Source organism: Malaya genurostris, chromosome 3 (assembly GCF_030247185.1).
Source record: "Malaya genurostris strain Urasoe2022 chromosome 3, Malgen_1.1, whole genome shotgun sequence".
Taxonomy (NCBI): Eukaryota; Metazoa; Arthropoda; class Insecta; order Diptera; family Culicidae; genus Malaya; species Malaya genurostris.
The window spans coordinates 183,930,556-183,958,534 of record NC_080572.1 but is presented as its reverse complement, the minus strand read 5'-3'; the positions used below and the strand labels follow the sequence as shown (position 1 = coordinate 183,958,534).

At 37.3% G+C, this 27,979-nt stretch overlaps 2 protein-coding genes across 7 annotated transcripts in view; one reads left to right on the top strand and one right to left on the bottom strand.

The window, feature by feature from the left end:
• Nucleotides 1-27,979, bottom strand: part of LOC131439566 (protein vein) — a 174,777-nt gene that overhangs the window by 24,050 nt on the left and 122,748 nt on the right. For all 6 annotated transcript variants that reach the window (XM_058610727.1, XM_058610722.1, XM_058610723.1 and 3 more), the window contains 4 exons: nt 14,715-14,883; nt 7,437-7,579; nt 6,767-6,890; nt 6,454-6,560 (listed from right to left, as the gene is read on the bottom strand). In XM_058610727.1, the coding sequence (XP_058466710.1) occupies nt 6,454-6,560; nt 6,767-6,890; nt 7,437-7,579; nt 14,715-14,883 (543 nt within the window). The remainder of the gene's footprint in view (nt 1-6,453; nt 6,561-6,766; nt 6,891-7,436; nt 7,580-14,714; nt 14,884-27,979) is intronic.
• Nucleotides 1-27,979, top strand: part of LOC131439567 (uracil phosphoribosyltransferase homolog) — a 165,489-nt gene that overhangs the window by 53,031 nt on the left and 84,479 nt on the right. The gene's annotated exons all lie outside the window — the stretch shown is intronic.

Genomic DNA, 27,979 nt, shown 5'->3' with positions numbered 1-27,979 from the left:
TTATTGACAAATTGGATCAGACCATTTACGGTCCGTATCGCCTAAATAAAGTTTTAAAACATTTGTTCACGATTGAATACGGTTTGTTTTTGATATTTATTAAATAAAAGTGACTAGTTGCAAAGTGTAAAGATGATTGTTTTAGGTGTGCTCTTCGATTTTTGTTTAAGCTTGTTTGTGAACAGTACCGCTGAACTGTCAAGGATGAATACTTGTTCATTTGTGTCGTCACGATAAAAAAACCTAATTCTAAGGTAGCAGTTTACCGTATTACAATCGTATGCAAGCTTAATAAAGAGAAACTTTCCTTCGTGTTTATGAATTTATGATATATTCGAATTGGATGAAAAGTACTCAACATCAGGTGGCGTTCTCGTTTGGTTAACAGAAAATCCAGGTTTTCTGAATTGCCTGCAAATTTTGTATAGAGCTGAGGATAGATTTTTTAAGTTAAACCCACAAAATAGTTTTTAATTGAGCGTTTTTTGAAGAATCGGCCGCTGTTATCATCAAGGATGCTACACACTTAAAACCATTTCTTGAGCTCGGCATAATAAAATGCCGAAACTGATCAGCAACACCTAAATTTGCTGATTGCTCAGTAATCAATACGCATGTTTCTGAACTTCGTTAAATGCATTCACTGATATTTCGGTAAAATCCTTCACTTTGCCGAAATTTGGCATAATTGCTTGCTGAATTTATCAGTAAACAACAGATATGCCGACATCAGCAGAGACGTTTGCCGAGATTTCGGAATATGCGCTAGCTGTTGCCGAGATTCAGCACGACAGCTGTCATTTATTGCTGCGTTACATTTTCGCTTCGCATTGCGCGATTATTTTCTGATGAAATTCTCGAGTGAAAAAATGAATAATCTTCGAAGAAACGTGGCACCACTTGCAAGTAAAAATATTGAATAAATATAGTGACATGTTTCGCTTTATAAAAAGCGACTTTATCAGATCACATTATAAGGGAAAAACACCCAACACGGCTCAAAGAGTCCTCGAGACAAAACGGAGGACAAATTCAATAGATCAAAGTAAGTTTATTTTTTGAACAATACCGTATATGCATCATTAAATATTGAAAATTTTTGTATATTTATTTTTATTTTCATATTTCCAGCTCGACTCAAGGTGGCCGCATCCGGAAACGCCGCTTTTTATTATGCTACATGTTTTAAGGTAGAGGCTTTAAGCACTACTGGCAACAAATTTATAAGCCTCCTTTAAGTGTTAATAAAATGAATTTTTGATCCTGAATGGTGTGTTTATAATGTTTAGAAATTACAAACAAAATTAATTGACTAAATTTTTAATTACTGATGATTTGGTAATTTGTTTTTTTCATTTTTTCGTTTTATTGGATTGCCGAATATTCAGCGAACGTTTCACTGAGCAAACAGTAAATCTTATGCTGGCGATTTCGGCAATATTTGACGTTTGTCAAATTTGAGGGTGCCGAGACGCTCAGTTATTTTATTTTTGCCGAGATGATTGCTGATTACTCGGCTGTGCGAATCTCGGCATTTTTTTGCCGAGACTCAGCTAAAAAATTTAAGTGTGTAGGTATTTTTTTCAAAAATCTGTTATCAAGCCAAAAACCTGTCTGCAAAAATCTGTGCCCGTTTTCCTTACCATAATAGCAAATCAAAATCAATTTGGTGAGCAAAAAAAAGGTCTCACTACCAAAACACGCTCTGTACCATTTCCCTCAACCGCTCTGTACTTTTTGGTGCTAAACTGTGCTCGATTTCAAAAATCTGTGAAAATCTGTGATTTATTCCAGAATCTGTGATCATTTTCAGAAATCTGTGAAAATCTGTGTCATTTTTAAAATCTGTGCAGAAAATTGAAAATCTGTGAAACACAGATTAATCTGTGAACCTGGCATCCCTGGTTATCATTCACCTTGATAAAGAACTCACCGAAAGTTTAGTGCTGAGATGCCAGGTAAAAATTTCAAACTTTTGAAGACAGGGTTTCAAAAGTCTGTAAATGTGAAAAAGAATCTGCATTCAGCAAGCATGCCTTGCTGGCAGCAGACGGAAGAAGCCGGATCGTCTGAATCGTACATAAATCGTACATTAGTTGTATGCAGAGTTGCCAGTTTATTTTTTCAAAAATCTGTTAAAACTCGCAAATTTATCTGGATTTGTCTGGGTCTACTATATACAAGAACATTTTTGCCGGGCTTCATTTTCAGTGAGCAATAAAAAGGTCTCCCCACCTATCGTATAGGCAAAAACCGTAAAGATCTAGCGAGATCTGACAAAATCTAGGAAAATTTGAAAAGTCTGGGAAAAATTGGAAAATCTGGCCAAAGATCTGGTTAGTTTGAGTGTCTGGCGAAGCGAGACGAATCTGGCATTTGCCAGACAAATCTGGCAACCTGGCAACGCTGGTTGTATGTAACTCTTCAGCAGATATTCACACACATTTTTTTTAGTTTCGACGTCCGGCATATTTAAACGTTTCTGTAAATGAAACATTAAACTAATCTTGTCCAGTTGACGTTTAATTATCATCTGAATCGTACTTAAAGCTGGTTGAGGTTAGGTAGAATTAAAGACATCAAATTAACAAGATGTCCAACTCTCACATTTCCCGAACAAATCATTGGTAACATCCTTTTTTGCGAGCATGGCGTTCTCAGGCGAGTCCGCATCGAATATCGTACACTCTTAGATATTTGTGTTGAAAGCAAACTAATCTCCGAGGCATTTGTGTTTGTTATAGAGCCTAAATGAGATTTCTATGCCCGGTGAAAAAAGAATGACAACCTCAGTGACAAAATGTTGGTCACCAGTGCGGTAAAACTTAATTTCAATCGAATATTTTCAGCAAAAAGAAAAATAATTTAATGGCCGTTGACTGTCAGCATATTCTATCTCATTCATTTTACTTTTGTTACCGAAGCTCCCAGAATTCATCGTCAATTGAATAACCGTACTCATTTCAAGTTTTGCTTGCTCAATTTGTAATGCCAAGTAGTCTACCTGTTTCATTGTCTTCTTTTTCTTCACTGTAGGTAGTGAGCAAGTGCAAATGAATAGGCATAAACTTCAACTCTATAACACAAAACCTTTTCCGACCATAATGGTAAATAGAGGGTGGCGGTTCTCATTTGAGTTTTCAGTTATCATAAGCAAGCTAAAATCGATAAGTTCGACTGTTTGAAATGTATTGAGATGTGTTTTGAAATATTAAAAATGTAAACTGAAAGTGGGAACAATCAATTTATGTTTTTTTTTGCAATTGATATTTCAGTTATCATGTCTGAATGTCATCCATGTCATTGAACCAATTCGAATGTTTACATAAACGTCACTTGAAGGCCGCTCTCTGATTCGATTGTAAGCGATATTTTGTTACTACAAGAGATAAACTGACGGTGGTTAAACTGAGCATCGGTAGAAAAATAAACGAATGACTGCGACTGCGAAGGGTGTGTGTTAAAATGTGAAGTTTACTGCAATAGAGTGCTCGTCAGTGTGTCCACACATTCAATTTCAATTGAATTGAATAAAGTCTTACAGCACTGGTGGTCACTATACCATGTGGTGATTTACATGTGACATAAGGCGACTATCAACGGTATTGGACGGTTACGGTCTCTCGAAATACCGATATTTCAATTTTTATACAGATAAATAGCGATTTTCAGTTTTTGTGTTGGATTCCATAGGGGTAAACCAGGTCGCAAAATCAGTTTCCGCACTAAATCGATGTTTGATTTTTCGAGAAAGATATTGTACAGATAGATTTTTTCGCCAAATACAGATTTTTGGAAAAAACAGTTGACAGCACTGCGCTGCCGTTTTTTTTTTAATTTGAAACACCGATAAAACGCTGCTGGGGCTGCCAGTTTATTTTTTTATTTTGTTATAATTTCTAGAAATAAATTTTAAAACTGTCATAAATTACACATCTAGAACAAGAACACTTCTGAACATGCCCTTTGCAGCTCGAAATGTTATACTGGAGATGGATAATGAAATTGAAACTGGAACAAACGGATGTTCAAGTAAGCCGATTCAGTTTTATTCGAACCAGAGATGCCAGATATTTTCATAGAAAATCTGAATTGCTTCGCATAAAAATTTTGTATTTATCTGTATTCATTAACAAAATGGAATATATATATCTAGTTTGAAAATGATGACTTCTTAAGTTGACATGGAATTCCAACGCCCAATTTGCAATAATAAGTCATGTCATAAAACTCTCAGTCTGACAATAAAGTGTCATGATGGCGTGATTTCCTTGGTTTCAAATTATAATATAAATGTATTTCAGTGTTTATCATCAGACATCTGCACAAAATATTTCCATTTTAATTTATTATTTGTCCATTGATTAAGAAACTTGTATCTCATCACTGTTAGCAAATACTAATATATAGCTCAGACGGAAAAGTTCTTTCTTTCTTTTTGTGAAATCATTATAAATCTGTATTAAATTTAAAAAATCTGTTTGAAAACTGTACTCTGTATTAAATCTGTATGCTCATGTCAAAATGATAAATCTGTATAAATAGCATCTCTAATTCAAACAGTTATAGTGTCAAATTTCAAACTGGTAAGGAGTGTTCTAGTTCAGAAGTGTTCTAGTTCTAGATGCATAAATTATGTCAGTTTTAAAATTTCAATCTAGAATTTATAACACAATACATTGGCAGCTCCAGCAGCGTTTTATCTGAGTTTCAAATATAGAAAAAATAGAACGGCAGCGTGTACCAGTTTTAAAAAGTGCCCTAAAAATTAAATTGTTGAATAAAAAGAAAACCAGTATTAAATTTGACAGTAGAACTGTTCGAATAAATAAAATTAAAACGGCTTGCTGGGGATACGTTTGTATCAGTTTCAGTTATATTATAGACCACCCATATGAATCTGGCAGCTGCTGAATTTGCTCTAACGCTACCTTTTGTCGTTTTTCATTGAGAACACTCGTGGAGTGTTTTGCTCGATTCGTGCACTTTTCGTGCAGTGGGGCAATAAAAACAGGTTCACTGCGTTTCATTGATTTGCACCGCACGAAAAAAATGCACTTTCGGGGCAATTCGCGGGCAACTATTTTGCACCCGTTTTCTTTTCCGAGCAGCATGCGTGCAAACCAAACTTTACAAAACCAATTCATTGATCGGCTGTCAGGGCAAAACACAGGCACCGAGCGAGTGGAATCAATGAAAAACGACATTTGTTTGGAACACTAGTTAAACGCTGCTAGTGTTGCCAGTTTCTTCGTTGTTATAGTTTATATATTCAAATTTTAAAACTGTCATAAATTTTGCATCTATACCTAGAACAAGTATTGAACATCGTTATTAGATCAGAAGTATTCAGTAAATTTTGAACTGTGAATTACCGTCAATTTAATGAGAACGAAACGATCCATGAGCAGGAAGCATAATAGGTTAATAAAAGCTTCAAAGTTTAACAAAGCGGAATACTAGTAAATACGAGTATGCGTTCTACAAAGGAAAAGAAAGTGGACATGTTTTACCGTATTTCGACAGAGAGTGAGAGAAAGAGTGAAAATAAATCACCGTGTGAGTTGTGGCATCAACTAATGAAACCTTAGTGTTCAGAAGAATGTTCATTCCTATAACACCAATTGTTAAAGTTAAAAGAAAAAAAGCTAAACCAAATGTTTTCGAGAAAAGCTGAGTATTGACACTTATTGGTTCGGTAGTACACACTAAACGGAATAATTTTCGCTACGAGTCGTTGGTCTATAATAGGTCTAATAAAAGTGAGTATCGGTTTTTTTTGGTCGAACGGTTTGAGTCTAAAAATATTTGTTTTCTTGGTTCCTGTTAGTTGAATTGATTTATCCAAAATTGTTGGAATGTTTTCTTCGTGCTATAAATATTTGGCTTTAGTTATATTAATAAAAGTTACTCAAATATAAATAGTATTTTTTACACATTATACACAAATTTGTACTATAACTTCATAATTAAAGTAAGAGAAAACCTTTTCCCTATATGATACAAGAAAACATGACTCGTTCTCCATTATTTACAATTTTAATTAGTTGCTATTAATAACGTTTCTACCGCTTTGTCCATAGAAACAATGTTAACTACAGGCTAATTTTTGGCATTCGATTGTTTAAAGTTGAATTGTGTTGTTTTACTCCGTATTTGTTTGCTATTTGTTCTTTATCGTGTGCCAGCATTCTGTGCCCATTTGACTTGGCTACACACCCGATCTGACTAAAGAATTGAAATACTTCTCGCTAGAAGAGGGAGAGAAGCAGACAGAGTAGTGAGAATTCGGAAAACTCTGGAAGGTGGAAACCAGGTTCTGAAGGACTGGTGATGGTAATGGTGATGGTGATTTTGGTGGTGGTTGGTGTTGGGATGGCAGATTTTGTTCGTTCGTGTCTAATAGGTTAATTCAACAATTGGTGTTATGAAGCCTATTTTAACAATAGTAACCTCCATATCCGTAACCGTAAGAGCAGTCCTGGTGCTTACTGGACGTTGTGGGATGGTAATCGATGTCTTTGTTCTCGCACTTGTTGCCCGAGAAACCCTTGGGACATCTGAAAATGGTAAAACAGAACAAAGTTAGAGTGTTATTTTTTTTTGCAATCACCGTCAAATGTTGAGAATATCGAAGAATGTAAAATGCCGAAAAACCGAAATCTGTCAAGTGGTCCTGTGGTTTCGCGATATTAAAGAGCACAAGTGGTACAATCTTCGTCTACATTCACTTTTCTTGATTGTCTACTTGTATATATATATTTACGTGCATGCCCACTCTTGGAGATCCTCGAAGTGAATGCAGGTGCCACCGTTCAGGCAGAAGTGTTCTGCTCCTGGCCCCCGGCAGGGTCGCGGATTGTACGGAGGTTCCGTCGAGTGTGTCGTTTCTGGAAAGAAAGCAAAATTAGCCAAACCGAAACTATGAAACCCAACCGTAAATGCAACAGGCAGTTAGTGCACTAGACCCAAAGTGAGTAGAAGTGTGAAAATATTAAGAATGGAATCGCCAACCTCGTGTCCCCGACGTTTGCTGACTCATGACTCATATATCACCGGGATAAATAATATTGTTTTTTTTTGTGCTTGTCGCGTTTGTTTTCCAACGGTTTTTCGTCGTTGAATCAGTCAGTGCAGCACACAGTTTCGACACCGAGGTCCAAATTTAAACCAAGTGGAAAACCGTGTTGCAACATGCCACCGGTACTGCTGCGGCCGCATCGAATGTGTTTCAACTTGGCCGCAGTTTTACCTGTCTGCTGGGGATATTTAGGAGTGCACAGATTCATTTATATCCATCACTCAAGAGGGCACAATAAAGCTGGCAAAGGGCGAACACGCAGGTAAAAGTGCAACGCTGCGAAACATCGGTCGTACCGTCCGTTCCAAGGGTGGCGATTTCGGAAAAGTGCGGGTGGAAAATGCAATATAATTACTTGGTTTCTTGGTGCTCGAATGTTTGGCCGTTATATTAACGTGCGTCGAGTTGGAAATCTTGGCGTATTTATTTTTAGCTCTGCACTCGTACTCTCCAGAATCACTGGGGATCACAGAATGAATGATGAGCTCGGATCGTTTTCTGGAAAAGAGAGAAGAGGCAAGAAAAATGTGTATTTGATATGACTTGAAATGTGATGATTTGTTAATGCAATTGGATTTGAACACATCAAATCGTACGTTCGTTTCGAGGAATCAGGATTACTTGACTGATTTTTTTTCTTACGAAATCTAAACAGTAAGAATTGACTTCGACAGTTTCTCAAAGAACTGTGAATGACAACGACAGCGCTCATCGATCACTTATTCGTAGATAACTTGTTTTAGATTTTCAGGAATGGCAGGATTACTTTGGACAATCGCACGAATATAGAACTGCATTTCGCATTATATTCCAGTCAAAGGAGCAAGCTTAGCTTCTATCATATGATTGATTGTTGTAACATGGAACTACGTTTTCGTATTCTTTATAGTATTATATTCACACTATGAGCTAAAACGAGTTATGTTTAAAACGAAATAATATGTTTTTCCTACGCGTTGTTAAAAATTGAGCAAAATCATATTAAAACATGCTGTCCCCAAATAACATGACGTGTTTTTTAGTCAAGCTCAACCCTCTCGTCATTTTTTGACTACGTCAATTGAGAATCTGTTCTCGAATCAGTTTTCCATCAAAGTAGCCATACGACCTTGGTTTTCAATTGTCTTGAGTTAAGTAAAATTTGCAGAAGATTGCGAATCCGAACGAAAATTGCTTCACTTTCATTAGAAATCCGAAAATTTACGTTCCAAACAGTCTAAAGCCTGACCTTCAAAACCTTCCATACGGATTTTGTATGACTTCTTGGACAACCTTTCATTTCAGAACTTCACCGATAAACAAAAAGAGCTATTCAACCATGGGTTGAATTATGTCATTCCTTCTAAATTCAATCTCGAACAAGTTGTTATGGACGTAAAAACGGGTCTCAATACCTGTAATCTCCCTTTTCCACAAAATACTCACGCCAGAACGATTGTAGCTGAATCCATTGAAAATCTTCCAAGAAAGGATGAAAATTCAAAAGAAAAGTATTAATAAAAGAACTGCGGGAAAAGCCAGTGTTTCAAGTAAAGGCTGATAAGGGAAATAAAGTCCGATTTATTAATTTTTTAATTGGTAAGTCACGTAAAGTCGCCATAACTAAGTTCAGTTTTTGCAATGACTGAGTGGACACTTTTATTGGAGAAGCCAAATGAGAAACTCATAAAAAATATCATTTCTTGGTAAAAGACACGCTGTCCTTTTTATTTCAATTAATCTTTGGAGACATGCACAGAGTGATGGGTAAGATAATCGCTTTCCACCAAGCCTACTTGGGTTTTAGTATCAACCATGTAATTTTTTTTTGGCACGAGAGGCGAATGACCATGTTTTTATACCTCTATAACCGATATAAAATATGAAAAAATAATATTTGTCATTCTATTTGAACAGTGGGTTTTTCGCTAATTCACTGCTCTACGCACCTCTAAAGATGTTTAAACCTGCGATTTTGATGCGGAACACATCTTTATTTTCTATATAGTGGTGCAAATCAGAAACTCAAGAAAAACTACACGTAGAAATGTGGTCAGGTTTTGAACACTTACAGCTCAGTCTATTTTGTATCAATTATTAATATTATTTCATCATTTGATAGGAAATATTTCTACGTTTCGATTTGAATGTATCAAGCCACGTATTTTCAATTATATTTGATTGAAATTTTGATTAGTAGCGAGCAGTGTCCTATTTGGCTGCTAAAAATCTTTGGCATACCGGATTTCCCTGACATAGACGACGGTTTTGAAGGAGTAAGCGATGTATCAAAGAGAGAGCATCGCTCTGATTGGACAATCGATGCAAAAGCGAAGCTGTTGGAAGCACGCGAATCTATAAATAGAAGCGAAATTAAAGCTAACGTTTCAGTCCTACTCGTAGCATGCTAGAGGTAGGTTGTTACTAGAGTGCAAGACAAAAACGTGTCATAAAACGATTTCAAGCTTTAAGGGCTGAGGCCAGTTGTTAGCGTGAAACCGTGTTGCTCGCTGTGCGTATTACATTTCTCTCCATGCTCTCTCGTAAATGTGTAAAATGACTCTCGATGTGGCCGGGTGGCCAAGAAAATTTTGATATTTTCGGTTACAAATTTGACTACATCACATAAAATCCAATAAAGCTACCGCTTGTTTGGCAGCCTTGCAGAGCCGATTTTATTTCTCTCTCATGTTTCGTTACGTTACCAGAAAACAAGAGCAGAAAAAAAAGTTGCCGCCATAGAAATAACATTCACTTAATTTTTATCGCGACAACATATATGTTTTTTTGCACTAATCGCATCCAAACTAAATTATCGAGACATTGTCAGGATAGATTTTTGATCCATGCTTTTGAAAGCGAGATATTCAATGAACAAGTTGAAAGTTGCCGTTTTCAGCTATGCAAGTCTTCCTACAGAAAAAAGACTTTCCCGACCGCTAAAGTCAAACAATCATTCTGAAATTTTCATAGAATAATCTAAACTAATTTTCTAAGAGATTGTCAGTTGGGTTTTTTGATATTCGTCACCGTTTCTGAGAAAATCAGATTTGAAGCGTGAAAATAGACCTTTAAAACGTCCTAAAACACACTGGCCTCAGCCCTTAATTGGTATGCTCTGATCTTGTGTCATGCAAGCTCGGAATTCCATGTTATGTCGTTTCCCCATGAAAAATTGACAGTTACCTCTGGATAAATTTTAAGTGCTTAAGATTAATTTCTAATTTATATTAGATGAACTCGATTGATAATGAGAAATAGTTTATCGCTTCAACTGAAATCGCAGGTAGAGAAACTTAATGCTAAAAAAAAAACTGCTTGCATAAAAAACTTGAACACAAGCTTGGCGAAGAGAAGCTTAATTATCGAAATCGCAAGTATGTACAAAGATATAATTGCATACATTTGGGATAATGGTATAATTTCGTCGGTTATAAAACAAATGCAAATCAAGACAAATGATGTTCGGTGTTAGTTCGGATTGATTGAACTTTTTGATTGTAGATCATTAGAAATTTTTAATTAGTTGTCTTGTTCCACATCAATGGCTCGAACAACCCCATGGGGCTGATCCTTGTAGTTTTTTATTGCAACATTGACTTGCATGCAATAATGGTACGAAAATCGAACAGTATCGAGATGAAAACCATCAATAACTGTTATGAATTTCTTCATGAAAATTTATCACCAGAAATAAAATTCCCACTGACAACAAAATGCAGTCCATTATGTTTATGACAATCATTCGTTACATTCATCACCCAGTACAAGCATGACAGTCTCCTCTAAATTCATCCGTGCGCTTGGTCATGACTGTCATATGTGACATTGGACTGGACGTGATTCGACGGATGATCCCGAAACGCTCGATGTTCACATGTTTCATTCCTATATCTACCTGTTTTTCAAAAAAAAAATGACAACCGCATTCACACAGACAAATTTCGCCACCTGTTCATTTATCATCGTGCTTTTCCAGTACTGGCCAGAGATGCCAGATATTTTCATAGGAAATTTTTATTACTCTGTATAAAAAATCTGTATTTATCTGTATTAACTAATAAAATTAAATTTCAACAGTAAAATGATGTTAAAAGATGTTATTCCAACACATTATGGCTGTTGAATGGTAGATTCAATGAGCAATAATTCTTTTCATCTCTCTGTTGGAACAGAAAGGTTTAATTCCACATAAAGAATGTAATGCCAAGACTTTGCTTCTCGTCACTGCAATCAAATACTAATAGATTGCTCCTACGAAAAAGCTTTTTTTTGTTTCTTGGGAAATCCGTATTAAATTTAGAAAATCTGTATGAAATCTGTATTCTGTATACGTATGTAAAAATCTGTATAATACAGATAAATCTGTATAAATGGCATCTCTGGCACTGGCCAACATACAATGTAAACAAAATGACGAGGGGTAGTCAGATAGAGTTTCGTCTTCAATATGATAATGACCATTAACGTAATATAGCAAATCAATTGCCGGACCCTGTAGAACGATAAGATGTAATGTCATTTAGTATTATAAAACCATTCCGGTAAGAATCAATGCAATCTACGATTAAACCGATGCACAGTGGTTCAAAAGCCCAATTTCACGCTCTTAATTGATAACTCATAGAAACGTGATTTTTGAGGTACAGTATCTTCAGCAAAGTTGCTCAGAATGATAGACGCCATCTTTTTACAAATTTCATTTATGTGATCAATCCCCCTAAAAGTGAGATAAAAATTTTATTTTAGCTCTGGATCAACATAGGGGATAAGTTACTTCGACAAAGTTGTGCAAAAAGTTATTTCAAACAAATTTGCTGAAGATACTATTCTCGTAACTTGAGTGTAATTCATGATTTAATGTATTTTCTGAAAAGGGTGCCCTAAAACCAGTTTTTGTAAGAAAACATAGATATTTTCAATTTATATGAGTTTTTCATGTTTTACAAAGTTTTTCATCATTAAAAACTTTTCAACTTTCTCAAACATACTATGCTGCTATAATTTCAGGAAATTGAGAAAAAATACTACACCTAGGTTTTTACCCAATGTATCAATTATTTATTTATATATACCTTCAGCTCCATTCCCAATTTCTGACGAAGAACAATATGCATCAATTTTTGTACCAAATCGCGATGAAGTGACACACCCAAAACCCTATATTTAGGAACCGCGGGGCTAAACCGCACTATAGAGTTTTACACGAAAATGAAGAGAGAACACAGTAGGGCACCAAATCTTAAGATAATTTAATGATAGCAAAAGAAATGAAATCGTGATTGAATGGTTTCTGTTTCTGTTGGTTTCAAAAACCTTTTTTAATCCACCTAGTTTTGTAATGATGCCTTTTTCATATTACTTATATTTTCAAAAATATCACTAGAAGATTCTATGAAGAATTTTTTTTCAGTCTTGAATTAAACAAGAAACTTTCTTTGGGTATAAACTAACACAACCTTTTCAATTTGTAAACAGTTATGTCAAGTTAATCTGAGCCTGTTTGTGGAAATCGATCAAATCATCTGAGAAAATTGAGTGAGTCTCGTTTGAAACTTTTTGACCACTATTTCCGGTACTTCTGGGAACTTGGAACCAGTATAGCCGAAATCGGTTCGTTTAGTACATGATATGACAAATACTCACACACATACACGCACAGACACATACATTGCTCAGCTCGATGAACTGTGTCGAATAATATAGAACACTTAGCCTTCTGGGCCAATTTTCACTAGTCAATTTTTCATGTGATTGCATAACTTTTCTATATGAGAAAGGCAATAAGTGTACTTTTATAGAAAAGCATCGTTATCATGATTTTGTAATAACACAAATTGCAATACATTTTTTTCACCTCATAATATCAATTTTAATGTGGCAACCTATGCTACACGGAATTGAACAAAGCACGCTGCGAAATTAAACTAAGCACAGTGGCCCTTATTACCGGTGTCACTACACGGTGAAAACCAAGTGAAGTGACTGTGACCCTTATTATGGGTATCACTTCACTGTGGAAATCAAGTGAAGTTAATGTAGGTCCTTATTACGAAAGTCGCTTCTGTGACAAAGCAATTACTTGAATGAACTGGACGTCATTATGAACATCACGCCACCAACATTTTGTTGAAAAAATTAGTTTTTTCCACCACAGTGATCACTTCACTATGCGTGATACTGGTAATAGGTAAAATCAAGTGAAGTGACATGTAAGTGAAGTGAATGTGAAAGTGGAGTGAGAACGGTAATAAGGGCCAGTATATTTTAAGACAATGAGAGCTTTAATTTGAATCATGATTCGTGAAAATCGGTGCTTTCGGAAGCGGAAATTGGGGACTAGTAGTCCCAAAGTAGTTTTATATATTCACTAACTAACAAGCTCTGCCAACTAGATGAATTTAACAGTAAGTTTTATAAAAATGTGCACCTCGTTTCGCCCTCGCTTGTGAATAAATACTCAACTGTTCGAGGACTTTTTAAAGAATTTGAAATTTTTTTTCGTTTCTTAGTTTGTGAAAATCGGTTGAGAAATTTCCGAGAAACTTGCGTGCGCATTTTTTAATAAATTTGCACATATTTCCTTGTAATTTGGGAACCGGAAGTCGGATCCAAATGAAATTCAAGAAAATTGTATGAGGCCATAAGACCTTTCATTTGAATCTAAGCTTGTGAAAATCGGTTACGCCATGTCTGAGAAACGGTTGTGATTTTTTTTTGTGCATATAAAATAAATAAAATAAACCTGGATTCCCCAGTGTAATAGTACTGTAGTTGAGCAACCCGTGACAGCAAAAGCGTCTTCTGGTGTAGAATAGGTGCGTAAATGCTCCAAAAATGCATGTAAAAAGTTGCCTGCGCATTTAACACAACCACAGTAGCTAATGGAAAAAAATACACCCGTTTCTCATTCGAAGTGCTGTCAGTGTCACCGTACAGTGGGAATTCTAGGTTAACTTAATTTATGATGTTATGATGTCTGTAATTTCGGAATCGGAAGTCGGATCCAAATGAAACTCAGGAACTTTGTATGGGACTTTAAAACCATTCATTTGAATCTAAGTTTGTGAAAATCGGTTCAGCCATCTCTGAGAAAATTGAGTGAAATTATTTGTCACATATACACACACATACCCACACAGACATTTTGTGATCTCGACTTACTGAGTTAAAAACAACACAATTGACGGCAAACTGAATTGTCTTATCGCCATCAAACTAACTGACGGCTGTCTGTCACATGAAAACGCGTTTACAAAGTCAATCCTTGAATCGAAATAATTGCTAATGTATAAAATTTTTAGCTGTCCGATTTAACCTCGTGTCCGGACTAGCCCCGGTCTTCCCTAGTATATTAGTAATTAGTGTCAATGTAGTGTGCTCCATGAGCAAATACATATACATTAGTTTTTCTAGCATTATATATTGAATCTGTTGATTCGAAGATTATATAAAAAATACGGAACTGATATTAAAGTAAGTCATTTGTAATACTTTGTTACCATTTCAACTTGTCTTGACATTTACATTTACAAAATTTAACCTAGCATTACTGTTCGGAGTTTCATTCATTGCAACCTCAATTGTCCAATTAATAGTACTAACAATTTGTAGATTGCAACCGTGAAACACATATGTAACGTGATGCACTTACTTGAGGTGTACTTGAGCATATTTCGTTACGTTCCGATTGATGGAACGTCTGTCCTTGAACCACGTCACCTTTGGTGGCGGTTGCCCCCGCACTTTGCACACCAGACGCACCCGTTTACCTTCCTGCCGCGTCACGTTCGGCGTGATGGAATAGATCGCCGGTGGTTTACCTGTAAAGCAGAAACAGAGAGAGAAACAGAGAGAGAGAGTAAGTGAGTGAGAAAAGAAAAAAAATTAGCGCCAAAAAATTCCATTAGCCTTGAGAAGGAAACATTTTCCACTTATCGGATTCTAATAAGTTCACACCCCTTTGGCTTTCGTCAGTACATTTGCCGGTTCCTGCAAGATTTCAGACCAGGTCCCAAGCACCGGAGTCAGTGGTGTTCCCCAATAGGAAATCGAGCAGTTATTATGGCGCGTTGCTCCATTTACTGCGGAACGTTGTACGCAGACATATAAATCGAAATAAAATTAGACGAGGTTTTTGAACTTGGACGATTTCGTAAACAGAGGGAAGATGTGCGAAAAAAATAAGTATGTTTGTATATGGACGAAATCAATTCGCCTGTGTTCGGATCTGAGGGAAATCCTCGGCCGCACTGAAGGCTGTGGGATCTTCCTAGCGTAAGTGAAAAACCTGTTTGAAAAATCGACTACCAGACTGCAGAAACCGGTAATGAGCAGGTTCATATCAATTTATAAAGTGTGCAAATTTGATTTTTATGATCATCAAGAACCGCCCCAAACTCACCACAAACAACTCGGAAGAGGAATGTGGGATCACAATTCGTCTATCGACGTGGTCTGGTTGAGGCAAACAAAAAAAAGTCTAAGGAAACTTAGCGTGGTGAGGATCGCGTGTTATTTTTACTAGCGATCAATGCGTCTGTGTTTGCCCACCCCCCTCAATGCGAGCAAGGTAACTACGCAACTTTGTTGCCAAATCGTTTACAAACGAGCACTGAAGATCTGTGGTGATGGTCGTTAAAAGACTGATAGAATTTACGACCAATATCGTTGGAAATCGTGAAGCATGAATAGAGCTTATTTTGGTGTTTGTACTGGAAATCTAAATTCGATGAGAGTTCGGTAGCGAAAATCGCTAAGCACGCAAGTGTACGAATTTGGAAGATGCCATCTTTTCTAACAACTTTAATGGTTATAAAAAGCCGTATCTTTTCAGGGGTGTGTAAAATTATATCTGAAGGTTTATTCACACCATTCCGGTCCGGTTCAGTGTTGGCACAGTTCCGTGCACGGACGCAAATATTCTTCCACGCGATTGAGCGAGTGTATTCACACCGGCACCGTTTTGTGTCGGCACTGAACCAGATAAGTTTGAATACACGTATCGAAACGTGTGGAGGATTTGCGTCCGAGCACGGAACTGTGTCGGCACTGAACCGGGCATGGAAAGCTTTGTATAGGCTCTTATGTAGCGCAGCTTGATGTCCTGTCAGAGAAATTGGTCTTGTTACGTTGTGGAAGTTGGCCTTCTGATGTGAACATTCTCTTTTGAACGACTTCTCTGGTTTAATTGCCGGTTTTTGTACAGAGGAGCACGATGTATTAATTCACTGGTGGTGACATTTTTGGGTGAGTGCGATTGTTATTTTATTTTGAAAAAAAAAAAACAACTAGAAGATATGAGGAGAAAGCAGGTAAACTTAATTCGTCGAATCTCATCCAGACATGTCGAATCTTAGAATAACTGCGATGTAATGTATTCGTATTTGACTACATATTAGAAAACCTATTTTAATCCACCTAGTGGTGTAATGATACCTTTCTCATATTACTCATAAGGAGTGTATCGAAAAGTAGTTAGCAACATTGATTATTGAATAAAAAAGAGAAAAAAAAAACATATTTTGACATCAGTTCTCGATATATTGTAGACAAATTACATTCTTATGCATTTCACTGATTATATTGAAGAAAATCCTATTTTCTGTGAAACGCTCGCACTTTGGACTTGACATTCTTCATTCAATTCTGCACAGTTACTTTTGTGACTTTCCTGGTGGCAGCTGTCTAGTTTTTTTTTAACTGTTTTGGGACACTGTACCTTCCTTCCGAAAATGCCGCTTGACAATTGCCCAATACCTTTCAATTGGCTGAAGATCCGGGTAGTTCGGTGGGCTGTTGTCCTTTTCCACGAATTGTACATTATTTTTTGATAACCATTGTAGAACGGAGTTGGCGTAGTGGGCTGAAGCAAAATCCGGCCAGAAGAGAGGAGAAGCCTTATACTTTCTGTACAGTGGCAGCATTCTCTTCTTCAAACATTCTTCCTCGTACACCTTGGCGTTAATTGTGCCCTTCGTGAAGAAAATCGACGACCGAAAACCACAGGTACAAATTGCTTGCCAGACCAACAGCTTCTGCCCAAACTTTTCCATCGCCACCGTGGTGTCAGCGTCGTCCAGGTCCTGGTACACCGATTTCGTATAATATTGCGGTCCGGGCAGCGCTCGAGAGTCTTCCTTGGCGTAGGTTTCGTTGTCGATCAGGATGCATCCGTCTTTAATCTGTAGAATCCGGTTATACAGTTTTCGCGCTCTTGTTTTGGCCTGAACTTGCTGTACCAGCGACTTTTTCGGCACCTTCTGTTTCTTGTACGTTTTCAGGGAGTTCCGAACTTTGATCCGTTGAATCATCCCGATGCTGGTGTTGAACTGCTTGGTCAAATCTCGCGTCGACGCCAATGGGTTTTTCCTGATGTACTCAACCACTTTTAAGTCCCGGCCGGGCTGGCTGGGACCCGTTTTCCTACCGGATTGGGTCAAATTCTTCATGGGAAGGGTCTTACCGAACTTCTCGATAATATTTTTGACACTGGTGTGGTGCACTTTCACCCGTTTTGCAATTTTGTTGTACGTGACACCACTTTCTGAGCACCAAGTGCGCAGAATTTTCTTTCGCGTTTCCGGATCAATTCGACTCATCATTGAAACGATAAACCATACCGAAACCAATCGATTGCGCAGCTGTTATTGACATGTAAACAAACATGTCACAGTGTATATCGAAATTATATATATATGTATATCGAAATTATTCTAAATTTGATATGTTGATATTTTTTCCCTGTTGGATTATTCGCAATAATTGTATTTCCAATCGAAAGCAATAAGTTGAATGATTGCAATTTATTGATAGAAAAAATGAAAAAAGAGGAGGTTTTATGCCTGAAGGAGAAGAAGACTACGATATTTCAGTTTAAGTAGGCTTTTTCCAACTCATACAAAAAAAGCAACATCACGATCTTTCGAGGTCAAATGATTGTGTTAGTATCACATCAAATAGATTTAATTCTACTCTGCACTTGAATCAGTGGGTTTCAAAGCCGATCAACTATCATCTGTGTATCTCCTTCACTTTAGCACTTCATTGGATGATCTCAGGCCTATCATTGATGAATGGGTGACTAATCAGCTGACGGACCAACATTCCCACAATCCGAACAAATGCGAGATCCCATGTCCCGTGACACTTGTCTTGACAGATTAGTCGAATCCAAAAAAAAAAAAAATCACCAACTAACCAAAAGTCATAGAATCTAAAAGCGCGCAGATTGCTGACTTTATCCAACCCAAGCCGTAAACAAAATCGACATTCGTTAAACATAGTGGGAGGGCCGGCGGAGAGGGGAACGCGTTGGCAGAGTGTTTTTTTTGCTTGTCGCAAACGATAACACGGTGTTTTACAGCTTCTACATTAAGACTATGTTGCCGAACCGTCAATGTGTCTATTGTCGCATGTGAGAATTATTTATAAAACTTTCTCGTGAATATCGTACAAGGACCTTGCGCTTCGAGACGCAACAAATCGGTTGTCCTACTTGTGCTCGATGAACTGTACAGCTTTGTTGTGCGCAGAGAAAACGTAACGATGCTTGAATGATCTGGTTTAGAGAAATGTTATGTCCATATGTACACGGGCATTTGCAGTTTAACCGAACCGCGAACGCCTTGCAGATCCTTACGCCTACGGATACACTAGACTTTAAGACCAAGTGCTCTCAACATTTTAACTTGGGTGAGATTTTTCATTCATATTAGAAATTAGCGACAAGGCAGACTGGGAAAAGGCTGACGAGTGAATCGCCGGAAATTGTGCCGCTAAATACAGTACAACAATAATTGGAATCATCAGCGAAATTTGAAAATATCCTTTTTTGCGAGTATGGCGAACTCGGGCGAGTCCGCTTCGAATCTCGTACATAGAATTAGGGCAGAGAAATGTCAAATTCGTGCGTGCGAAAATAGCAGCACTGCGCAACCATTCAATTGACATAATATGTTTAATGTGATGCCATGCGATGGCGTTGCTGAACTGAAGATTGATTTCGTTCCAAGCTGACAGGGTCTGGTTGTAAGTATGTCACTTTGGCAGCGCTGCTATCACTGAAGAGTTTGTTAGATTGGTATTGACCAAGTGGCGAAGTTAGAACTAAGCAATGCACAGTGGTCCGAAACGGCAATTTAGCAAGACAAAAATATTTTCGCTATTAATCAAGTAGGCTTTTGAAGTTGGTGTCTTCAGAAAAATTGTTTGCAATCAACTGGCACCTCTTTAGAGTAAAATACCATTAGGGTGTGTTACGTATCGTTTTGTATCACACTACTGGTGGCTGTTTTTCAGCACCGAACCACCAGTTCAGGGTCGTTTACCTTGTTGGTCTCCTGGAGAATCTTCACTTCACTATATTTGGGCGGACTTTCTTCCCAACCTGTGGTCACTGAGTAAATCGTGTATTCGGCGGAAACAGAATTACACAAAAAAACTAAACAAAATGGACGACACAGCTTGTATAGAAAAAGACCGTACAATTTAAATTTTTAAATTCTATATATTTTTAGCGCACGACAAAAAAACATAAAGGCAAAATAGTTCACTTTTTACTTGCGCTTTTATTGTGTAGAAAAACTTAGCTTCGACGCTCCGTTGCGGCCGTGATGCTTGTTGGTCGACTTGGTGGTTATCTTGACGGTTGGCGGGACAGGCGTTGGCTTCGGGGGCGATGGAACTGCGACGATTGTCCAGATGAAGCAGCAACTCGGCCTGTGTGTAGCGTAGGCCTGCGTTTCACTACGAAGGACCCGGGGAGTGGTACCGTGCACGAATCACTATACGCGAGTGTCTAACTTTCTATCGAGTAGGGCTTATAACGTTTTCGGTCACTTCGGCAAATATCTTCCACCGGTTCAACACTGTGGCGTCCTTAACGCCCACAAAATGTCACACTATGCCGTTTACAGACCGAGATCGCACTCGCGTCGTGCTAGCACTGTTTAGTTCGTTATACCGGGGAATTTAGCATTTAACCGCACTGACCCTACTCGATTTCCGTTTATCGAATCAAACTTTCGTGCGGACCTTCGATACGGATTATCACAGAGATCCCTTTGGATCTTTTGAAAAACTTTAAAAAAACGATTGAAACGCAATCACTTTGGGCGGGTGATACGCTGCTGCTGTCTTCACTCCTCCGGATCAGAAAACTATTCGTTCCTGCTTAAGGGTTTTCCCGCGGTTTTATCGGCTTGCTGTCCATTTTCCATCCCAATCCCACCGCCACCTTCAAAGCCGGCCCCCCGCATTTTATGCTACGATGATGACGACGATGACAGTGTGTGGACAGATGACGGTTACAATGATTTATCGTTTGTGTTTCAGGTTGGTGTCTTGGATTATATTTGTACCTACTACACTTGTTTCCTTTAACCGAAATATTCATAATTTGTTAAGCAAATTTGTATAAAGAAATATATGAATTTACGAATGTAAATAAATGAATAATATAAATAAATAAATAGTGTAAATAAATGATTTTAAATATATAAATAAACAATAAATAAATGTAAATAAATAAATAATAAATAGAATAAATAAATAATAAATAAATAAATAGAATAAATAATTAAACAAGACTCTACTTTTGACACCAACCTTTGCTATTGAGCAGAAATTAAACGTGACTCAAACATGTAAACACGGAGTATGAACGCGATTGACGTTTAAATTCTACTCAGACATTTACTGACAATGAAATAAACAAAAATATACAATATTTGAAAAATATATACAAGCTGGACTCAGTGACCAAAGGAATTATATTGTGACCAAAGAATAACAGGTCACAATTTTCCCCGACTCGGTTTAAAAAAAAACCATAGGTTTTTTTTCGAACAAAAGCCGACTTCTAATGCGACTACTTCTTCCTTAGTACCAGTTTCAATTCCGAGGGATGATTTTTCCAAAGGCCAGAGGAGCTCTCTCTCCCGGAATTGTATGATTCTAAAGCAGTGAGCCTGTCCATTTTCAGTCTCGTGCTCTTGCCAAAATATTTGTCAAAATCAGGTGCGATATGTTCCATCCATCATTCCCAAAACAACTGCGAAAGTGTAGCTGTCGAAACTGTTTAATATGCGTCAGAATTTGAGACGGTCTTTGCATTGGTAGAGCAGAAATATTGATCGGAAACACAACAAATAACAGAAACTATCCGGAAGAAAAACAGACTAAATTTCACATTTTTTCCATTTTTTCGCTGTCACGAGAACGACGCTCGGACAAAACACCACTACTGTCACAAGAACGACGCTTGGACAAAACTACACTACTGTCACAAGAACGACGCTTGGACAAAACTACACTACTGTCACAAGAACGACGCTTGGACAAAACTTCACTACTGTCACAAGAACGACGCTTGGACAAAACTACATTACTGTCACAAGAACGACGCTTGGACAAAACAATATTACTGTCACAAGAACGACGCTTGGACAGAATATTTTAACCTAACTCATTCGTACGTCTCATTCATTCAATTTCATTCATTCTCAGTCACACTAACATTCATAAATTTTATTCAATCGCACTCACTTTCAGACTCTATATTCATTCATATACATGACACGCATACTACCTTAAACTAATTAAAACTTATATTACGGACGCCCTTAATTTTAATATTTTTCTTTTCGACTCTTTCCGAAGAGTCGAAAAGATACATAATTTTAACGAAATGTTTCACTCATTACGTACTTCTATTACTCGCTCAACTTGTGAGAGAAAATCGATTGAAGCTACGCAGAATGAAACCATTTACGTTGAGAGTGTACAGTTGGCATCTAATCGGCGGGCAAACGTTATCCCGCCAACTTAGATACCACCCTGTCGTATGTTTGTTTATTTTCCGATCTGTCAGTTCTGCTCGTACATTACTGACCGCTAATAGAAAATAATGAAAAGTGATACAAATTTGGATGGTACAGGTAAGTATTTTGTTTAATTATGTTGTTTTGTTTTTAATTTCAGGATTTGGAGACAGTGTTGCCTGTTTTCTTTTTGTTGGGTAGAGGATGGATAGCAGACGTGAAAAACCTTAATATCTTCAAAGACGGTGTTTTGAAGAATATACTAATGCGATGATTGAAATGGTAGGTAGAATCCGATAAACTTTCTGACTAATCTATTTATCTTTGTTTCTATTATAGCGCATTGTTCGCGTCCAGGCTGGTCCAGCCAGTCAATTTGGCAGAACGAGAAGCAGCAGCCCAGAGAAAAAGTGGATTTATCCGTAAAGTATGGTAAAAACCTGTCAGCTCGAATACATATCAAAAACAAATACAGTTTTTTTCCTGTGAAAAATATGTTTTTAATTACTTTGGGAAACTCCTCTATGTTTTAGGTTCGTCTTGCATACTATTTGCGTTACTATATTGTGTGTCTATACAAATTCGCCTTCAATTAAATATTTTGTAGCTCAAGAAGTGAATTGTCTGATTGCCGAAAGTAGCTTTGATTTGATCAAAAACTATTCATGTCTGATTTTCCTATTATAATTTGACATCCTTTTAGGAAAGATGAGAAATACCTTTTTGGATTTTTTTTTGGTTTTTCCAAATTATGAGAAACAAAACTAAATTTGCCTGATTAACTACACTGAAACGAACATAAAAACAATTAGCAGATTTTATGATAGATTTGCTTAATTGTACCGAAAGCATAGTGTATAAAACATTGATACGTTTATTAAAAGCTTAAAAAAAATGGGTTTTCGGCGGAACACTAGACGAATAGATCACATGAAAGCATCCAAATAAAGGTGATTCAATGTGTCAATATTCGAGAGCATTTGCCTTTGTATCATCTGATACTTTGATTATTTTTTTTCGCTTCCGCGTACGGTAAATGCCGAAGGAGAAAATGACTGAATATGCAGTCAGTTCTAACTCCTCATTTGTTAAATATTGCACATTTACACACCAGCCTAGAAGCAGCTCTCTTGTTTGCCTAAATTAGAGATCTGCTCTGGCCATCTTAAAAAGAAACATAAAATAACACAAAAAACGACGAAAACTTTCGCAACCGCTACAAAAATAAACAAAACCCACAAATGAACGTTCTGTAATTGTGTGATTAAACGTCAAATTTAGTCTGCTAGTATTGAACACTTTCAGGTAGAAATACATAACCGATACAAACGATCAATATTCCCGCTCAAACCATAGCATTTGACGACGTGTCCGTTGGACGATTTTTCCTCACTCGCTACAATTCGCAAAAACAACATTCACAATTAATCCCAGGAACAATTTCCGAACACAATATCGACCTGATGACTACGCGAATAATGAAATGAACGTAGTGAATTGAATTTTCTCCGGGAGACACGATAAAAAAGTGGTTTGCTTCTGGTCTAGGAATCAAAGCACTTTTTTTTATTTTTTTGCGTTGGGCGCCAATTGTTACGTGTCGTTTTGTACATACACTACTGGTGGCTGCGTTTCAGCACCGGACCACCAGTTCAGGGTCGTTTACCTTGTTGGTCTCCTGGAGAATCTTCACTTCACTAATTCTTTTGGGCGGACTTTCTTCCCAACCTGTGGCCACTGAGTAAATCGTTTCGGCGGAAACAAGTAACAAATAAAACAAAATGGACGACACAGCTTGTATAAAGAAGAAAGACCGTACAATTTTTAATTCTAAACACTATATTTTATAAAATAAACACAAAAGAATATACTTTTTACTACGTGCGCAAGTTTATTTGGTGAACGTCTTAGCTTCGACGCTCCGTTGCGGCCGTGCTGATCGTTGGTCGACTTTGGTGATCTCGGCGGGCGATGACGGGCGGGACGGCGCTGACTTCGGGGCGATGGGACAGTGATGTGATGACCAGGGTATCCAGACGATGCAGCAACTCGGCCTATTTGTAACGGAGGCCTGCGTTTCACAAACAACCCGGAGAGTGGTACACGTGCACTTGGATTATCACGAGTGTCTAACGCGAAGTCGAGTGGGATTTTCAACTTGATCGGTCTTTCCCGCCAAACCCTGCCAATACGTGGGTAGTGGCGTCGTAATTGGCGTCTTTGGTTTTGCCAACACTGACCGTCTATTGCACTCGCGGCGTACGACTCAAGGAAACGGCAACCACACTGATCCCAACTCGACTCACCGAACAGAAACTAACGTTCGTGTGGATCTTCTGAACGGTTTAAGATCCCTTTGGATCTAGTTTGAACTTTTGAAACGCACTGTCACTTCTTGCCTGTGACTCGCTGCTGCGATCTTCACTCTACCGGGTCTGAAAAATACTCCTCCTTGCTTAAGGATTTTCCCGCGGTTTTTATCGGCTTGCTGTCCATTTTCCATCCCAATCCCACCGCCGCCTTCAAAGCCGGCCCCCCGCATTTTATGCTACGATGATGACGACGATGACAGTGTGTGGACAGATGACGGTTACAATGATTTATCGTTTGTGTTTCAGGTTGGTGTCTTGGATTATATTTGTACCTACTACACTTGTTTCCTTTAACCGAAATATTCATAATTTGTTAAGCAAATTTGTATAAAGAAATATATGAATTTACGAATGTAAATAAATGAATAATATAAATAAATAAATAGTGTAAATAAATGATTTTAAATATATAAATAAACAATAAATAAATGTAAATAAATAAATAATAAATAGAATAAATAAATAATAAATAAATAAATAGAATAAATAATTAAACAAGACTCTACTTTTGACACCAACCTTTGCTATTGAGCAGAACTTAAACGTGACTCAAACATGTAAACACGGAGTATGAACGCGATTGACGTTTAAATTCTACTCAGACATTTACTGACAATGAAATAAACAAAAATATACAATATTTGAAAAATATATACAAGCTGGACTCAGTGACCAAAGGAATTATATTGTGACCAAAGAATAACAGGTCACAGGTGGTTCCAATTATGATTGAAATCTGAAATCAAACTTTCTAAATTTTAAGAGAAAATTGACTTCTGAAGACTGGTCAAGCTATTTATTGCGCACAATTTTGCTTAAAAAAGATTTATAATATAAGCTACCATTAAAAAGTTATGATTGGTTTTTCGTCGAAAACTAGTCAATTTTCTAATATAAATATTCAACAGATGCCTGATCGATAAAAATGAATCCTATACGGTCTCTGAAGAGATGAGCTGATGATGGTCCCATCTCATACCCCTACAAAGGTGTGAGCAGAACGAGTGATCTAAATGATAATTAATATTTTTGCACCTACAATCTTAACCAGTAAACAAAAGAAAACGATCTGATTAATCTAGCAGGTATAGATTCTTCTTCAAATGAAACGACTGACCACAAAATACCATTCAAATATTTCGGATTTACTATCCAGGGCTAATCAAGAAAATTTCCAACCCGGGAAGATGCTTGATCACATCAGAAATCGAACCCGATATCGTTACCAGTTACCAGCCCTTCCCGCCGGACCAGTTCATCGCAACACACATCAGCTACGATGGAGTAACGAGACTGCGGATGAGCAGAGCCAAGCCCAATTCCATCAACAACTGTCGATCCCAATTAGTTTCCCGAATCTATTCCTTAAATTACTAATCAAACCTTGCAATCAAGGTCAAGAGTCAAACTTAACACACCGAATGCTAAGGCTCTTCGGTCAGTCCTGTTCGCTTTCCAAATAGTCACTACCTGCTTCGCGCGCGAGGCTCAAACGTTTGTAGACTCCTCATTATTTTTAACTTCCAAACAAACTAAAAATCCATCATCATCATACCGAACATAGTAACTTAATACGTCTCACAATAATATATATAAACAAAAAGAAAATAAAATCTTCGTAATACGTAAAAACTAACTAAATATTTGGTACAAAGCGGACTTTATATGTGAAATACATAACTTTTTGAACTCCACCAATGTCGTCGCGGCAATGGCAATCTGAATAGAGCATTAAACTTGGTTTGATACCATTTATCAAATGCCTGGAAATAACAAATAAAGTATCCAAAATAAATAGTACTCGATCGCTATACATTCTAGTACTTGAGAAATCAACATTACACTGGTTTCTGTTTAAAAAAAATGTTGGTCCGAAAAAACCTAACCTTACCCAATTTCACAGATTTCTGAAGATTTTCCATGTTAAATCGTAGTTTACACTAAAAAAAGTAGTAGTAATCACTTTGAAATCGATTTTCTTCTACTCCGAGTGAACTTTTATTGCTGATATCTATTTGTACTATTGAATAAACGATAAAAATGTTGCAAATCATTACTGCCGATGTGAAAATTTCCGAAAGCATCCTCCTTTTCTTGGTTCCATTTTTAATTGGCAGGTGTCGCTACCGGTAAATCAGCTTTGCGACATCAGCAGTAGTGATTTGCAGCGATTTTTTTTGTTTATTTGATAGTATTAATAGATATCAGCAATTAAAGTAAACTCGGAGTGATAGAAAATCGATATCAAATTGATTACTACTACTTTTTTTAGTGTAAACTACGATCAAATATGGAAAATCTTCAGAAATGTGCGAAATTGGGTAAGGTTGGGTTTTTTCGGATCAGCATTTTTTTAAACAGAAACCAATGTAATAATGATTTCTCGAGTACTAGAAGGTTTAGCAATAGAGTACCATTTATTTTAGATATTTTATTTGTTATTTCCGGGCATTTGAAAAATGGTATTGAACCAAGTTTAATGCTCTATTCTGAGTAAACGGTAGATTTCGCACAGTGAACTAAGATCAACATTACCACCTCAGAGTAAGACCTTTTTCTTACACTTCTACTATGATTTTTTAAATGAACTAGCCTGTTTTTATAGGAAATCGTTAAAAAGGTGATGTAGGTAAAAAATTTCCTACCGATTTGACAACTCTTGCTGAAAGTATCATATCTAAACAAGCAGCGCCTCAACATTTCATTGCAGCGTCATTGCGCCAATCGGAAACAAGCTCAGCTACTTATTCACTGTCTGGCTCATTGGTCAACAGCACACACGGAGACCAAACGATTTTTTTTGTAAAATAGCAACGTTTTGCTCTGGGACCGCCAGCCAGTTTCGGACGGTTAATGAGGTAAATGAGGGACATGGCGCCTTGTTGCCGATTATTCTCTAGTTTCTGTTTTGCTGCCCCAACTGTCGGTTCGGATCTTACTTCACTGCCGGTAGAGATTATTAAATTCGAAATTTCGGCAAGGACAGACACAGGAAGTGTGTAGAAAAAAGTGAAATCGCTCTGCCGCCACCTGAAAATAGATTGTAGTGCAGCTAGTCGCGCTGATTCACGAAACTTTCCTCTGGTCCCACGCGTGTACTTGAAGGTGCCATGCAAGGTTTGATCAACGTCAGCTCATCTGTATGGTTAGCACTAGACTAGCATGGGAAATCAGCTGCCAATCCAGCGCTAACTTATATTCAAACCAGTTCATATATAAATTCACATTTGAAGGACCTTGCCCTGATTTTAATGTTTTTTTTCTAAAGCAATGAATTAGGCCAAACTTTGGTAGGTTGGGTCAAAAGTATGAGTGATCAAATTAACGTTAGACTGTTCATTTATAAACGAAGAAAAAACACTCCGGAATAAAATAACATCGATATAGAAAGAACAATTTCTGAAATGGGTAAGTCATTAGTATGCTCTAAACCGGAAATCAATCCAGTTTCTCAGTAACGAGTAGATCGAGATGAAAAGTATTATGTATTCCATATTTGACGTAAAATTTTATCCGGTTTACGATTCCGGAAATACAGGATGAAGTGAGTACGAAATTACAACCGGTCATTTAGAGCGATAAAGTAAAAAACGGATTAGTTCCAGATTTTTGATAAAAGTGAAATTTATGGCCGTTGACTATCAGCATATCCCTTCTCATTCATTTTACTTTTGTTGCCGAAGCTCCCAGAATTCATCGTCAATTGAATAACCGTACCTAGTCGC